The 17,550-nt window shown below is 34.9% G+C and overlaps 1 protein-coding gene across 1 annotated transcript; it reads left to right on the plus strand.

Moving 5' to 3' along the window:
• The first annotated feature begins 1,230 nt into the window (after positions 1-1,230).
• Positions 1,231-16,244, plus strand: LOC133195130 (uncharacterized). Its single transcript, XM_061330998.1, has 4 exons — positions 1,231-1,237; positions 14,596-15,172; positions 15,434-15,611; positions 16,224-16,244. Exons 1-4 carry the CDS (start codon positions 1,231-1,233, stop codon positions 16,242-16,244), a joined length of 783 nt encoding a protein of 260 aa, XP_061186982.1.
• The last annotated feature ends 1,306 nt before the right edge of the window (positions 16,245-17,550 follow it).

Consider the following 17,550-nt stretch of genomic DNA (forward strand, 5'->3'; position numbering starts at 1 on the left):
TTATCATTGATAGCGGCTGTCTATTTTTTATTACAAATGATTGAATCTTTCAATATTTTTAACCATGGGCATTTTCCAATTGATTTACATGATAGATGTTGCGGCAAATTTTAGGCCTATTGTTGACGAACGGAGGAAATGCGGTAGGTGTCAAATACGTCTTGTGTAGAGTATACACAAAACAAAGTAAAGTCAAGGATTTTTTTATGCATACCGATTTGATTTAATGAAATAAAGCCCAACACAGTCCGTAGGTATTATTTGTTCAAAATTTGCGAGGTACACAAACTGTATTAAGTACCACAGAGTTATCTCCTATGCTGGGTCAATGATGCGTTTGAAAACTATATTTAGATTGAATGAATTACGATTTCAATTTTTAATAAAAAAGTGCAAGGGCGAGGTGACAACCCAAGAGGTAGCTTTTGATTTTAAATTTTTTACTTTACTGTATAGTTTTTAAAAAGTGGTGCTCATTTCTTTGTACTTCATTAGGCAATTTAAAATTTCCGATCAAATGAGGAAAAATACCCTATTTTTGAATACTGGTGTTTGTTTTCAATGAAGAACTTTAATATCTCAGAAATCTGACTGAATGAGCATAAGTTTTTCGATGGGATAGATACTAAGGGACACAATGAAACATTGTGCAGTTCAAATATTGTTTGCCTTGCCCTTGCACTTTTTTGTTAAATTTGACATTTCATATTTTGACCTAAAATCGGAACTCACGTGACTATAGAGGGTCACATGATGACAAAAATACCGATGTGAAAACCGATGCACAAACTCTTCATAAAGCCATTAAGATATTTCAGATAGAGTTTCATGCTAAAAAATAAGACGGTTGAACTTTAAGTGTCTCATTTTTGGTGCCTTTTTTATAGAAAATGCTGCCTTAACTGTACTGCGAAGGGTATTTTTACCAGTTTTTGATATACTGGACGATTTTGGTCGAGTTTTCTGGTGCTGGCCAGGGCTCTGTTAGTTTGTATTCTACTGAGAGAAGTTATTCCCCTTTGTCATTCACCTTTGATAATTAATCACTGTAAAAATGCATTTAAAAGCTTAGTTGAATAAGAAAATTATGCAAGAACTTTTATTGTATAAAGCAAAAACTTTTTTCGTAGTTTTAATGATCAGGTAGACTTGTAAATTATACTTAATTTAAAAAAATGAGACAAAAATAACTTTTTTATTCATGTTCTTCAAACACCATGATAGGCCAATATGAGAGGTAAAAATATGGGGTTAAATTCAATATAGAAGCACTATTGTTTTGTTATTAGTCTTCGTGGTGATAAGTGATAAATCTTACGAAGACAAGACTAAGTATTTTGTTGATTTTTGTCATCCTATTTCTCTTTGTTTTGGATAACAATGCTTCATCTATCAGTTTATTTTATACTTCTATGGATCGACTAAACTGTTGTATTATACTCAAGTGACCGTTAAGGCCCCTGGGCCTCTTGTTTGGAATTTGATGTCAATACTTTGCTATCAATACATATAATTATACTGATGTTAACAACTCTAAAGCTAGAGACAAACTTATAGAAGTTATGATGGATTTACATATTGTTGATTACGACATTATGAGGGAGAAATTAGCGAGTTCAGGGCGCTCAAAAGTTTCATGGCCTGTAGTATGTTATGACTGTACATGTGAAGAACCGGAACATATACGTCGAAATTGTCTATAGGGGGAAGAATGACTGCCCAGTACCTAGGGATTCTGCACATGATGCTGCATGAAGTTTCATGTGAAACAGGAATGCTCAAGGTCAAGGGCATAAAGACAACCTATAAACTGAGCACTGAGCCTTCAATGTCATTACTCGAAGGGGTTTTAGCCTGCAGGGCTTTTTTTTTTATATAACCCGTATTGCTATAACTTTTTGCTGCTCTAAAATCAGTATATGACTTACCAGATGTCAGGAGTGTACGGAAGCCGGTTGGTGCCTGGTAGAAAAAATATTTTATTTGGCGGCCGCCAGATAAATTTCTGGCGGGAGCCAAATAAATAACTGGCGGCCGTCAGAAAGTTATCTGGCGGCCGCCAGTTATTTTTGTCGCGGCCGCCAGATAATTATTTGGCGGCTGCCACACAAAATATTTTTCTACCTGGCACCTACCGGCTTCCGTTGGAGTGCAACAAAATTATGGTCAAATAGGATCACTTTAAAATCTAGTATTTTTTTTTTTTTTTTTGATAAGAAAACTATATCAAACTTTGCTCTTGGCTTTGATTTGAAGAATTGACTAAGATGTCATTTTTTGTAGAATTTATTACATAATAGTTCTTTCATATGAAGACTTTTCAAACCAGAATTGAGACAATTAATATTAAATAACAAATCAAAATCCATTTTTTTTTCACATATACAAGGGGAGAAACCCAATAAAGGTTAAGATCGAATAATTCATATCCCTGAAAAGTCTGAAAGATAAAAATATGCAGTTTTTTTTTTATTATGAATTTCAGAAAGTCTTTTAGAATGTATTCATATCTTTTTTTAAATGAAGTTGTACAAATGAAAATTCTGAAACAATATTATGCACTTGTCAATTTTATTGTAACTTTGGAAATTTTAACTGGAATGTATTCAATATGATGTTATAATTGAAAGAGATGTTATGGCTAGTTCCCCCCCCCCCCCCAAAAAAAAAAAAATCAATTTGCAGGTCATATATTTTTTTTATTCATCCATATGCGGATTGTTTACCGCCCAGGGAAGAAACACTTAAATGCTGACGCACTATCCGGAGACATAGCAAATACATGCTAGAACTACCAAAGCTCGATTAGAGGATTTGCCTTGCGACGGGTGCAGGTATTGCCGAAGAGCGCATGAATGCAGGCATAAGTTTAACACCGAGATAGACGACGTAATTCCTTTCTCTCAGTTGTTTCAAGAATCGTCTGTGAGCGCGGAAAGTCAGTCCGCTGGGGAAAGTAATTTTGAAATATTACATGTAGATCTTTCTCTCCGTCATGTTATTATGTCAAACACATGGGATCAAGTACCATTGACAGCAGTTGTTTCTGCATGGGGTACTGAGTTTTGAGAATGCTGTCAATGGGGTATCAGGTCTTAATCCCGAAATTGAGGAAGTCGAGCCTCAGATTTGTAAGTTATTTCAGGACGCCACTGCATAAGTGAAAGTGAAAGTGACATGATTATCTCGAGTCCAGGAGAGAAATGCTACATGTTTAGAAAGATTGTTTTACCAAGGTGAGCCTTGAGTTATTTGGAGAGAACTTGAGGACTCCTCAGCTATACTGATGCTGTCCGGAGGCTTAATTTGCATTAGAAACATAACCTTTTATTTCGAGCTAGGCTTTGATATCAATATGAAAACTATGTATACAGGTACAGCCAATATGCGATGAGAGATTTGTCAGGTATTATAATAAGGCATCTTTGTGATATCACATGACTTCGTTGATCACGTGACGGACACTTATAATTTTTCCTCAATAATTTACAAAAATGGAATTGGCAAAGGTGATAAACAAAAATTTTTGTGAACGAGTTGTTACACAAATCAATCAATTGTATTCAATTGCACATACAAAGTCCTGGAGGTAAATCTGAATTTAGCTGAAAAGGGAGCTAAGAAATGACTTTAGCAACAGTTTTACTGGCAGAGGATGATCAAGGACATTAAGTTATATGTCAGGACATGCAGCATTCGTGCTAGAAACAGGAAAGGTTCTCTGCCGAAAAAAATCGGAATTAAAGAGTTACAAGGCCAGAAGCCCGATGGAGAGAGAGCATTTAGACTTTCTCGGGCCCTTACCCCGTACTGAGGGTGGGAATTAGTATACACTCATGATGGTCGATAGCTTCACTAAATGGTTCGAGTGCATTCTGCACCATCCCAGACAGTGGAAATAACTGCAAGAACAGCCATTAATGACCTTTTCTCTAGATCTGGATATCCCTAAGAGATATTAAAGGACCAAGACCGCAAAACTTTGAAAGTGAGTTGTTCGGTAAGATATGTACCATGCTAGAGATACACAAATCAAGGACAACGCCATAAAGACCTTCTGGCAACGGACAGGTAGTACAGTATAACTGCACCTTGATGAACGAAGTCCGTTGCTACATTGACGGCCAGCTAAAAACATGAGACAATTACTAAGGTCCAAAAAATCGCTAAAAGGCCATAAACCAAACTGGCTTTTGCTGGGTAGAAAATCAACATAACGGCAACCCTGATGTTTGCCCCTCCTCTTTCGGAGTTTTATCAAAATGGGGAGGAGTGTAGTGGTCTTGAAGATGCTTGGCGAGAATTGCCTAGCCACCTTGGATAGGAAGTACATTGATCACTGACCTGCTATGATGTGAACAATTTTTGCTCTCTTTTTCTGTTAGCTACTGACTAGAGCAGAAATGTTTCTGTCAGCTCCGTTATTTTCTAGTATTGTAATATATATTGTAATTGTGGGCACTTTAACAAACTGCGGATTATTTTACCATTGTCTCTGCTATCAATGCGTGTAGGTATTAGTTAATCTATGGAAACACTATAATTTATTACAATAATATTTATAGATTTCTTCATTTTTAAAAATTTGTTTTAATAAAGTTAATTCATAATAACATATTTAACCAACATTGTTCGCATACTAAAGTAGTAATATTTTTTATTTCACAATTATTTTTGAAAATTTAAATGAAACATTCTAACGATTGAAATTTCTCTTACCATTTTCTATGGCCTACTTTTATGTCAAACGTACAATATGATTGTGACGTCAGATTTTAAACTTCTTTGCTTCTCACTTGATTGCACCCGATGTTTGTTGCTCAAAATGTTTATTTCGCGATCAAATTAGAAAAAAAAGTTGTATTTTCATTATTATCCACTTTTAAAGAAAATAAGCTCATTGGGATCATTTCTAAGAAAGGGTTTATCGAAAATAAGATCAGGCTACGAACACGCTCGAGAAAAAACATTTAAGATTTGCTGTATTGGATTCTTAAATTACATGTAAAATCTTTTGCAAAATTCTTTTGTGAAAATATCTACAGATTCATAGTGTCAAGGAGTCATATTAATGATATAATAATGTAAAATATAATTTTAGGTCAACTAATTTCTGAAGATGAGCAAAAATTGTTCAGGATGTGTAGGAAATGTCACACTGAGGATCAATTGAGCTGCGACTATGTCGAGTGCACAAAATCTCTTTCTTCCAAAGTTTATTGCACTAATGTAAGAACACATATGCTACTAATTCTAGTAATAACGTTTATGACGTCTAACAACTTTCAATCCTTAAAAACAACCAAAACATACATGTTTTTATATCAAATTCCTGACCTTTAAACCCTACAGTTTTTCGATTTTTAATTATGAAGGGAGACTTTAAAGAAATTTACCCTCCCCCCTAAAAAATAAAAAAAAAATCATAAATCATGAAAAAGTCAGTACTGAACTCCTTATTATTCACATGTTGCATGTAATTTCGCCTTCTGTGTGAAATAAGCAGTTGTAGTTTGCGTTTTCATTTAATATCAAGTCAACAGAGGATACTTACTCCTCCAAGGCACCTGATCCCACCTCTTGAATTTCCAGGGGTCCGTACTTTATATTTTATACCCTTTTCACATATTTGTATTGTTTATAGATTTCATTTTTTTTTTAGATCTATCAATGTGCGTTATCTTCACCAATTTAAAACAAGGGTTGTCCACCAAGTTCGTGAACAAAAACGTTTTTGTCAAACTGAATGGTCCTACATCTACTTATTGCATACTTAAATATTTATTATGAAACTCCAAGCCAGAGGAGTTTGGTTATGGTTGTTTGAACTTAATATTTTTTTTTAGAAAAATCGCCCTCTTTAAGGTCGCAGATAGTGCACACCGTCTGGACTAAAAATGTCATAAGCTTTGAAATAAAGTTTTTTGATTAGATTCATTATTTTCTTCATGAAACTTAATGAAATTACTAATTATTATTATAAAACGAATAGTGAAAATATTAAGGAAAAACACATACGAAACAGGTTTCAAAAATTGTCAGAAAAAGCGACGTCTGCAGTTATGTTTTTATATGTTTGAAAGGACGTCAGAGACAAAATAATTATTCAATTATTATTGTTTAGTTCATTAATTTGGTTTTGGTATGTACGATTTTTCAGTGGTGTGGATAATTCGTGAGACATTACACATGGAGTAGAACACTACATGTACTGTTATTTGATGAAAATAGGATATCCCTATTCATGACGTTGTTATAAATCTAGCGACGTCGGACTGGACGGTGCAGGATGTGTATACGAATTGTTTATACTGATGACGCTCGTGAATTATCGTATTTTGTTTTGAATTTAAAAATTGTATTTATGTAAATATTATCGCACCTAATAAGCAGTGTGACATGCTAAAAAAAGTGTGTGTTCACGAATAAAAATTCAATTTAGAAAATTGTACGTTATCACGAAAGTAGCTTTACCCTAGACTGGGCCGGTGTAAAGACGAATAATGACCCCCATAGAATAATGACCGGGAGGTCATTTTTCAACGACAAAAAATGACCCCCCAGCCGTAGAAAAAAATATTTTTTTTGTAGAAAAAGAGCCCTAGGGGTCATATCTTTATATGTGGGTCCTATAAAAAAATGACCCCCGTTGGAAAATGACCCCTTTTCCAACAGATACACAATTTATAACAGGTGATTGATGTCAAGGTTTAAACTTCAATGTTTAATTCTTATTTATGCCCTTTTTGATCAACTTTGGACGAAAGCGCAATTAAAATGCAATAAAACAGCATTACATTTACATGCATATTTCTATCTTTTAAGCCTTTTGTGTTCTCAGCACATATTGAAAATCGCAAAATGGCTACTATTGGTTATTCTCCCTTTATGAATGTCTTCCATTCGTTTCATATTTGGATATTTGACTGATTATAGACATTCATACAAGTAGCTAAATAACAGCGGGATGTTCTGGATTTCAATGGTAAACATGTCTTTCAAAGTATTCAGCATGCATTGAATACGATCAACTTTATTTTTTAAAGTGAATGAAAAAAAATGAATGAGATAAGTTTTCGGAAATAAATACGGGAAGTTATGCAATGTAATATTATATATTTTTTTAATGACATAAAAGGTGTGTAAATGAGGTAGAATGTATCGCAAATGACATAATATCTGGTGTGAACGACATACTGTGGATATATTTCCTAACGAAAAAAAAGGTGAAGATAACGAACAGAATGATTTTAAAATATCCACAAGCAATGCAATTATGCTAACAGGGCATAAAAAAGGACCCCTGAAAATTGCAGAGGTAGGAGTAGGTGCCTAGAAAGAGTAAGCATCCCCTGTTGACCCGTCACACCTGCCGTGAGCCCTATAAATAAATCAGGGGACATTCCGTTGTCGAATTAAGTATAGAAAAAAGGCCAAACAATTGACCATATTATAAGTTATATTTGTTGACAGGGTCATTGATACGACCATTGAATTTACGAAATGCTGACTTTAAACGAGGTTGTTGAAACCCCTGTAACATCAACTTATATGTATCTGTCAGTAGCCTGACTCGATTTAAAAATTAATCGTGTTCTTGGGTATCGAATAATTTGGTAGATGTTAACATCATATGCAAATGATAGCGGAATATTACTACATAAATAAGGAAAGTTTACGATGGAAAAAGCTGAAGTCATCCCGCTTGTCAGACAATTTAGTTGTAAGCTGGTCTTGAGCGTCTATAGTCAGCAGGACGTCCAAATATAAAGCAGACGTTGCAAACATAAAAAGGACATAAAATTTCTGCTTGTCAGAAATATATACAATCGCATAATGTGCATTCAATTTTATTTATAAACAATGGTCTATGGGAATTTCTTTTCAAATATATAGGAGTAATAAAGAAGGATCCCAGTATAATATACATATGTACATTCAAGTCTGTTAACATGGTCGTCTGAGAATAGGATACATACATGTAAGAGGAATAATTTTCTTTAGAAATCCACTTTAAAACAGTGATACATTTGTCAAATAAATATGGAAACATTTCAATACAGTGTATATTAAAGTAGATAAATGTTTTTAATTTATCATTAAAGACAGACCATTTTATTGACCTTCCAGGTGAATATAAGGATTTATTTTTCCTACATTGAACTAAATAGATTGAAAACAACTCTGAAAAGTTATTTCACCTGCATCCGTATTCCACTCAAGTTAACATAATATTCAGGCTCAAAGAATCGGAGAAGGGGGCGAGTGATTGCTCACCCCTCCTTTTTCTGAATGTAAAATTTAGCAATTTCTAGTTTGAAAATGTTCATTGAAAGTCTTGTAAACACCCCCTCGTTTTTATACAATATAGTTAAAAACTCTCTCCTACTTGAGTGGACATGATGAACATAACATTCAGGCACATAGAATCAGCGCTGCGTGGAGTGTCCTCCCCCTTCCATTTTCATGAACGCTATTTTTTTTTATTTTTTCGCTTGAAAATGATCATTGCAAGTCTGGTTGCCCTATCCCAAACTTTTTGATACAGTAGAGTAAAAGGAAATCCCCCTTACATCAATAGACTTTTGAAGGGGTTCATCAAAGATATTTTTGGGGTAACTTGTCATTTGGCCTCTTATAATGCCCCATTCCCCCTTCGATGCTATGCCTGACGTTTATTTTTTCTACATTGCACCAAAACTAGATTTCAAATGCAAAATTAATACTGGTTATGCTTATTATGTTACCTCCGATTCTCTCATTGTGTTTGGCTAGGACTTGAGCAAATGTAAACAAGAAACTTGACGTGTCTTCTTAATCAGTCTGTATCAATTTAATCGTTGAATCATATAATATAACAGTTATTGCTGTTTTTTCTTTCAGTACGATGATTTTCCACCATCGAAAAAAACAAAGTTCACCTCGCCCTTTGGGCTCGATAAATCTTTTATTTTTCTAGATTCTGAATCATCGCATTAATCTTAAAAACAGTAATGATTGTATAATGTAATGAAATCAACATATCATCGATTTATTCCCAATTTAGCTCAGGTGAGCATTTTGGTCAACAGGTCTCTTGGTTTATTATTTTTATTTTGCAATTTCAACTTTAATCCTCTTTAATCCACAAGGGGTCATTATTCTACGGGGGTCATTTTTATTCACGTTGGGTATGCAGATTTTTGGGGTGATGACACTTTTTCTATGGGCAAAAGGGTCATTTTTCGACGTCGAATAATGACCGGGGTCATTTTTCGCCGTTGAATAATGACCGGGGGTCATTATTCGATGGCGAAAAATGACCCCCGGTCATTATTCTATGGGGGTCATTATTCGTCTTTACACCGGCCGTGCGGATTGCATATGCAGATTTTTTTTTTTTGTTTATTTGTTGTTTAACGTCCCTCTCGAGAATTTTTCACTCATATGGAGACGCCACCACTTGACGGTGGAGAGCTGCAAATTTTGTCCTATGCTCGGCACTTACGGCCATTGAGCATTGAGGGATCTTTTCGTGCCAGCACCTACTGCGACACGGGACCTCGGTTTTATACGGTCTCATCCGAAGGACCGGTCTCCACGTCCCACAGTGGGATTCGAACCCGCGACGTAAGGATTAACTTCTTACGCCGCGACTCTAGAGCAGACGCTCTAACCACTGCGCCACGCGGGCGACCATATACAATATATTTACACCAATAAATTTCGTATAATAGTGTGTACTGTTTTAAGTTTACACATTCACTAAATAATTTTCTTTTTTGCAATAATAGCGTACACATTTAGCAGCGTTGTCCTTATTAAGAAAATTATAGAAATTGTCTACGAACTTAATGGACAACCTTCGCACATGTATTTTGCTACCATTATATTTTCCTTTTCTGTACCTTGAAGTTATATACTATATTTATAAGAGATGACAATTTTGTCAATAATTCATATTCGAATAATCAATGAAAGTATTCGAATATATTCGAATATTTGATAAAATAAATAAAATTAGTCTTATTTTAAATATGCATCATCCTACTCTAATGAAAGACTTAGCGTAGGTATACTTATATTAGAAGTAAAATTGTATGAAGACTTTTATAGTTGGACAATAAGTAATTCCATTTGATATTTGTCAATGTTTGAAATAAATAATTGTCTTTTATTGATTCGTGTTACCAAAGGCAAGATACATGTAGTTGTAACGGTATACTGCTCAGATAAAATGTTTTTAAAATATAAACAAATATTTCCAATGACAATTTTCCAAAATAATTATCTAATTTCCCGATAATGAATATAAAATTCAGGATTATGAACAACCCAAGATATAATCATTTATTCTGAAATTAAGCCCTTTACAATATTAATTACAGTCTAATTCTATTGGACAGTCATTTGAATGATTAATTAAAATTTGTTTTGATAAGTATACAATGTGCAATTCTTTAACACCTTGCTCAGAACAAAATACATGTAAATCTATAAGATAAGAAAGTAGTGATAATATTCGAATCTTAAATTCATATTCGAATATCAAGTCATCGAATGAATATTCGAATGTTCAAATATTCGTTGCCATCTCTAATATTTATTCAAGAGGATTCCAAGTTTTATTGGATATTTAGAGCTAAAATTATTTCACTTTGTAGAATATATTCTAATTGTATTTCATAATGTTTAAATCAAGAGATTTGAAGCTATGAACTCGAGAACGAGTTTTCGACAGAGGGATCTAAAAGTGGAAAGGCATGGCTGAAAAAAGTATGATATAATCATACATGTACCTAATATAACATTAATGGGATATGACACAATAAGATTGAAAACTGAAAGTGAAATTGTATCTTAAAAACATCCATTAAGATGGGGGGGGGGGTGGGGGGTGGGGAGCGTAATATTTCATTACCTTACATTTTTAATATTTCATACAAAACATCATGATTTTTTTTTCATCGTATCTTCTTTAAAACAGTTATTGGAAAGTGAACATTTAGGTAATTATTTTATCTCAAACAACAGGAATAAAAGTTGAATGTACATGCATATGGATAACATTTGAAAGAAGTGAATATGACATGATATTAAAGATTCTTTAAATGATTTTTAATTAAAATGAGGTATGTAAGGGAAACAAATTAATGTGGATGATTTGTGCTTAGAAGCATAGGAGATCAGAAATGCCGGAAGACAGCTAAAATATGATAGCTACACATAATACAAATTGAAATAATTTAAAATGAATACCTGTATGGAGACTGAATTGTAGCGTGCACTTTTGTGCATGATTATATCTTCATAAACTCAATATAACAGGCTCATAGCAACGTTTTTCAAGGGGGGGGGGGGGACTTCCACCGAAAATATTTGACAATCCAAAAGAAGGCAAACTGCCCAAACCCTTGTGGATGATTCTGTAACTCTAACTTCTCGACACATTTTTTTTAAATGCTGAAATTTGCATGTGCTCAACCGTACAACAATGTGTGAGTGTTTGAGGAGGGGGGGGGGGCTTCAAAATGACAATTTACATAGTAAATCTATATCAAAAAGTCTATTCTCCGAAAAATTGGATGCAGCCCCCCTTCCACCACCTCCGTCGCGTACTATGGGCCTGTATAAGCAAGGACATACACGGGCGTGCATAATTAAGTTTCTGCCATGTTAGATGCAGGGTAAAATGTAACAAACAAGAAAAGTTAACCAAATGTTGACAAAAGATTTTAATTAAAAGGTAAAACTGCACACAATTTCCTTTGTCGATGTAGTGTCGATTGAAAAAAAAATATCGTAAATACGCAGGTATGTTTAGGCTATACCCAGAGATATCCTACTGCCTTTACAATATGACGTCATAGTAAGCTTATGACGTGAACTTAAGAAATAATGATTTCTTAATATCTATATTTAAAGTTTAATTTCAGGTCCAAGAAATAGATGGAATCATTCAAAACATAATATAAACTAAATCTTGTCGTTTTGGGGGTGGTATAAATACAGTTGTTGTAGCTTATTATTTAGCACGGGGGTTAAATACCAAACCCATGACGTCATAACTATTGATCAAATATTTGCCGAGTGAAATTAAAAGTGACGAGAATTCATGTAAACAAATATATGAAATGGGAGTTTTAAAGCATATACCGTGAATGTTATGTATGATTCACAAGGAATTAAAGATTAAGAATCAGGTACGCTGATATATTCTTTTCATGCTTTCTTATAATGAACACAGGCAGTGCTTTGAAATCCCGATCAGCCTTTCCTCTGTCGTTCAATAACAACAAAGATGCAAAAGTTCAGCACTACACCGCATACTTTCAAAATTTCTGTTTGTATCGAAAGCTTGTATTCTATAGAACTTGGAAAGTGCTGCTAGAATCGTGTGGTTAACATGAACAGATAACAATTCCATGATCGTATGTATAAAATGTAAAAAAATACGTAAGGTTTCATGCGAACCTTTGGAATATTTTTTCTGTGTCGGGAGAGTAGGATTCTAAGAGCACTTTTCATGACCAAGTGATGTTTTTACATAATTATTTTTTACTAAAAGAATTGAAGTATCTCTGGGGTAGTGTTGAATTTTTCACTTTTTCATTAAGGCAACTTTTCTATATATAGCTAGACGTCACGTGATGACGTCGTAGTGGAGAGACTCAATGACGTATATACAATGGATAACAATAGTAAATGTTTTATCAATGGCTTTTTTCCGATTTACCAATGTTACATTTTACGAAAAAAGTCTAAATTCGGCGAAATATGATCTGGGTACTGCCTTAACATACCTGCGTATGCGTCTGAAGACAAAATATTGATTGATTGATTGATTGTACATGTATGTTATTTAATGACCCATTTGAGATTTTTTCACTCATATAGAGACGCCGTATGTTATGTTACGATGTTATAATGTTATTTAAATAGAAATAAAATTTGTAGTTAAAAATCTGAACCTTAAGAATGAGGTTAAAAGAACAAACTTTATTTCCGTGCATTCAACAGAACAATAGAAAAAAGTCTTATTTTGAAGGATATCGGTACAGAGATAGTCTGATATTACAATTACTATCAGATTGCTAATATCGGACTACCAAATGTAAATTTGTAGGCTGCAAGAACATGTTTTAAGTAATTTGATCAAACTTTGGACCTTCCAATACATGAGAAACATTTTATAATGATTATGATAGTAAAAGTAATAATAATAAGAATGAGAATAAATATATTTCAAGCAATATAGGGCTATACTTATTTAAATACATCATGCCAGAATAAATGTGATTTAATTGCCTTTCTTAGGTCTTACTGAGGATGTGCATGTGTATGTGTGTGTTGGGGGGGGGGGGGGTGTTGCTCGTCATCGCTGCCTACACTAAACAAAATGGTCTAAAATCTTTAGAATGGTTGAGATTCCAACTGTTAAGCTAGTTACATATATATTTTTACTATTAATGTCAAGATGCTTTGAGCGATAGGGATGGACAAGTACCCTAGCAGTTATTCCCAACACGCTGATTTTATAACTGATCAATTACCTAGTTTAGATCCTCACCCATAAACCATTTTCTCGTTGCTTATTTCAAATTTTAAGAAGGGAATGGTAAGTCAAATGCCCCCAGGACCATCATCTCCAATTCCTTTGCGCTTTCTTAAGGCTTCCCAAGGCTTTAAATGCGTTCAATACATGATATTGCATTGCGTGATCGAGTAAAGAACCGAGTACATTTCAAAGGTATACTCTTCGTTAGCATTTGAAGGCGCTGAATTTCAATCAAGGCAAAGTTTTTTGAAATATTTGGAAAAAAATATTGAAAAATACATGAACAATTAAGAAATGTGAATTTTTACAATAGCGTTGTGACAATTTACATGCAGTTTAAAATAAGGTATAAAGTTTAGGAAACTCTCCCCGTCATAACGGCTCAAGTTTGCAGTGACTTCACGCCATTTTCCATTGTACGTCATATACTGGTAGTCAGAGAAGCGAAGGCATATAGTGCACTGTGATATTTTATGTCTTGTTTGTTTGTTTGTTGTTTTACGTCCCTCTCGAGAATTTTTCACTCATATGGAGTCGCCACCACTTGCTGGTGGAGGGCTGCAAATTTATATCTATACTCGGCACTCAGGGCCATTAAGCAGTCAGGGATCTTTTTTTGTGCCAACACCTACTGCGTAACGGGACCTCGGTTTATACTGTCTCATTCTAAGGACCGATCTCAACGTCCCGCATGTGATTCGAACCTGTGACGTTAAGATCAGCTCATTACTCAGCGACTCTGGTGCAGACGTTTTAACCACTGCGCCACACAGGCGACGATATTCTATGGTAAACCTTGATCTACAAGCGTTTTTTTTATAATTGGTCGTAATATCTTGAAGACGGTTGAGATCCCCTCCCCCTAATCAATTCTTGCTGCTGCTGATGTCAAAATGCATTGACTATTACATGTATATTGGGCAGGTGCTTTCCAGGGTTATTCTTAACCAATTCCCTCCTTTCGTAATGTTTGCTTATACGAGTTATCGTTCCTGCGGGACGGTATGTAAACTTCCGGTAAAGAGTTGCATAGCGCCATATTCCAAACGATGCGATAGAACCACTTCGTAATGAAGGCACAGACTTGCCGTTATCATTCAATACCACGGTGGAAGACATACTTAATTATCAGAAATCTCAAATACAAACATTTCTGCGAGTAAATCACATAAAAGTGAGTGGCAACAAGCTGGAACTCGCCCAACGTGTAGTGAAGGCTATAAAAGATCGTTCGTGCACGACGCCCAGTCAAATACCCCCACATCAATCGTGTCAAACTTCAGATGTACCTGTACCAGATATAAAGGACCTGCATTCAGGTTGGGCAGGTAAATCGGATATGTTTCCAAACATTAAAATTCAAGATGTGGAGAATTATTTGATCCACAGTAGCCACAGGACTGTCGATGCAAAGAAAATGCAGTGCTATAGACTATATATTAGAGGATTAAATTTTTTCAAAGAGGGCTACATACATAAGATTATGATGAATGAGATAAATCCTGACAGTGAGTATTGCTATATACGATCAAAATACTATCCTTCAATGAAGCAGGGTGTGTATGAGCAGTGGATCCTAATGACAAAGAAACCCCCTTTTCACGTCCAGAAAGCAAGTTGCACGTGCCCAGCAGGGTATGAATTACCAGTATTAACTAAATGAAAATCACTTTCTTAAATGATATAAATATGCCAAATTAAAATTATGAAATAAATGGATTATTTCTCTCATTATTTAATTATGCATGCATTCATAAAACAATAATTCTAACAATGAACACTTCAATTTAATTTTTGATATCTCAGTGAATAGCATTATTTAATCAAATTGATAAATGTTATAAACTCTCATAGCTGATATGAATCCATGTATATGATTATGTTATGTATTTGCAGCCTTGGTGAAGGATGTACCCATGTTGCTGGACTGTTGTTTGCCCTGGAAGGACGCCCTGTGACAGACGATGATGTTCCATGCACTTCAAAGCCTTGTGAGTGGAAACGAGCCAACAAAAGAAAGAAAGATACTAAACCTGTGCAAGACATGAGTTTCAAGAAGATCAAATTATCTGGAGTAAATGTAAAGAATAAAAAAAACTGTGAATTATAAAGTAGATAGCATAAAATTTAGAAACTCGTTGTCTGCAAAACTTGGAAATAACTCACGTGCTGCTATTTTTGACATACTTCCCCCATGTGCTAATAACAATATTGATGTACAAAGTGACCTCAATATTGGTCATTTTGAAGAGGTAGAGACTAGTGACCATATTTTTCACCTTTCTGACAAACATATTGCGTTAAACTGTTCAAGATGAAAATATGTCTCAATCTGACTTTTTGACTTTTATATCCACATGCAGTCAAGAAATAGTTGATGAAATTGAAGTTCGAACTAAAGGGCAACATAACAATCCTTTGTAGCTTTCAGCTCGAGCAGCTCGTATAACAGCTTCAAATTTTCATAAAATTAAAACAAAAAAAAAACTCCACAAAATCGGAAAATATCATATGTAGACTCTTGGGTCAGGGTAAACCTTTAGAAAATAGTGCTGTGCATTGGGGGATTAAGCAAGAACCCATTGCTAAAAAAAAAGGTACATAGCTTACATGAAATTGAAGAAAAAACAGAAAGTCATTGTTGAAGATATGGGGTTGGTTTTGTATACACATTGCTCTTACTTAGGTGCAAGCCCTGATGGCTTAGTGAAGTTTGAAACACACAAATATCTTTTGGAAGTAAAGTGTCCTTTTAAATGGAGACAGTGTACTATTTTAGAAGCGTGCAAGGATAAAACATTTTGTTGTTATATTGACGATACCAATACAATTCAGTTAAAGAAAAGTCATAAATATTATACCCAGGTGCAGGGTCAAATGGGTGTATGTCAAATGGAGAGATGTGATTTTGTTATTTATACGATCAAAGACATTTTAGTCATTCCCATCCAATTTGACAACTCTTTTTGGGAATCATTACTCATAAAGCTAAATAAATTCTATATTGAAGAGCTCTTTCCAAAATTGAAAAACTAAGACGAAGTTTTATGAGCCTTTGAATTGCATCATTTTGTGTAAAATGATAAATCATAGTCTATGCATATATCCAATGTTTTATTTCCTTTAATATCATGTGTCATTTGACAATATTGACATTGGTGAACCATGTTTTCATCCTTAATGACAAAGTATGAGTGTAACTTCAATAACTGGTGATGAGAGAGTTTACAGTTTTAGTACACTTGTCTTCTTTGTATAAATTGTTTAAAGATCTGTTTTACATTAGTAACTGTATTTCTGTAAATAATAGTTACTTAGATACACCATACTTTTAAATGTATAAAATTGTTAAAGCTGAACACTACTCATAAATAAATACTATGGAAAGCCATAGGGGACCCCCAGGGTCAGGGTCTATATAATCTATAGTTTTAACCCTGGCCACCCATGATTTCTACCCTGGCCTTCCCATCTTTGAAGCCATAGGGGACCCCCAGGGTCAGGGTCTATATAATCTATAGTTTTAACCCTGGCCACCCATGATTTCTACCCTGGCCTTCCCATGTTTGCATCATGGACACCCCACGCTTTCTCATCATGGCCTAGCCGTATACAACCTGGCCGATCCATGTTTGCAGCATGGCCATCCCATCTAGTCATGTTTACCCCGACCATACACAGCCTAGCCCGGCCATGTACTACCCTGGCCTAGCCATGTTCGCACCATGCCTATCCCACGCTTCTAAACATGGCCTGGCCATTTTCACCCTAGCCATGTATATTATCATGCATCTTGCATTCGACGATTAGCTATCCTGGCTGGCCATGTTCAACCTGGTCTTGCATAATAATGTCTTGGCGTGGCCATGTTCCCCATAACCCTCTACCATACATAGCCTAGCCTGGCCATTTTGCTCGCGTACCCTGGCCGTATAGGCCTGGCCATAATAACCCTGGCCATGTACACCTTCGACCCTGTACATTGCCAAGATTTCGGGTGACCTCGATCATTA

Source organism: Saccostrea echinata, unplaced genomic scaffold (genome assembly GCF_033153115.1).
Source record: "Saccostrea echinata isolate AGI-Se365-2 ecotype Australia unplaced genomic scaffold, CSIRO_AGI_Sech_v1 ptg000029l, whole genome shotgun sequence".
In the NCBI taxonomy this organism is placed as follows: Eukaryota; Metazoa; Mollusca; class Bivalvia; order Ostreida; family Ostreidae; genus Saccostrea; species Saccostrea echinata.

Excerpts from the sequence above, each read along its gene's own strand:
- LOC133195130 (XM_061330998.1), top strand. Across the intron at positions 15,173-15,433 it reads AGTTGCACGTGCCCAGCAGG|CCTTGGTGAAGGATGTACCC; the intron begins GTATGAATTACC and ends ATGTATTTGCAG. Across the intron at positions 15,612-16,223 it reads AGAAGATCAAATTATCTGGA|GTGCAAGCCCTGATGGCTTA; the intron begins GTAAATGTAAAG and ends GCTCTTACTTAG.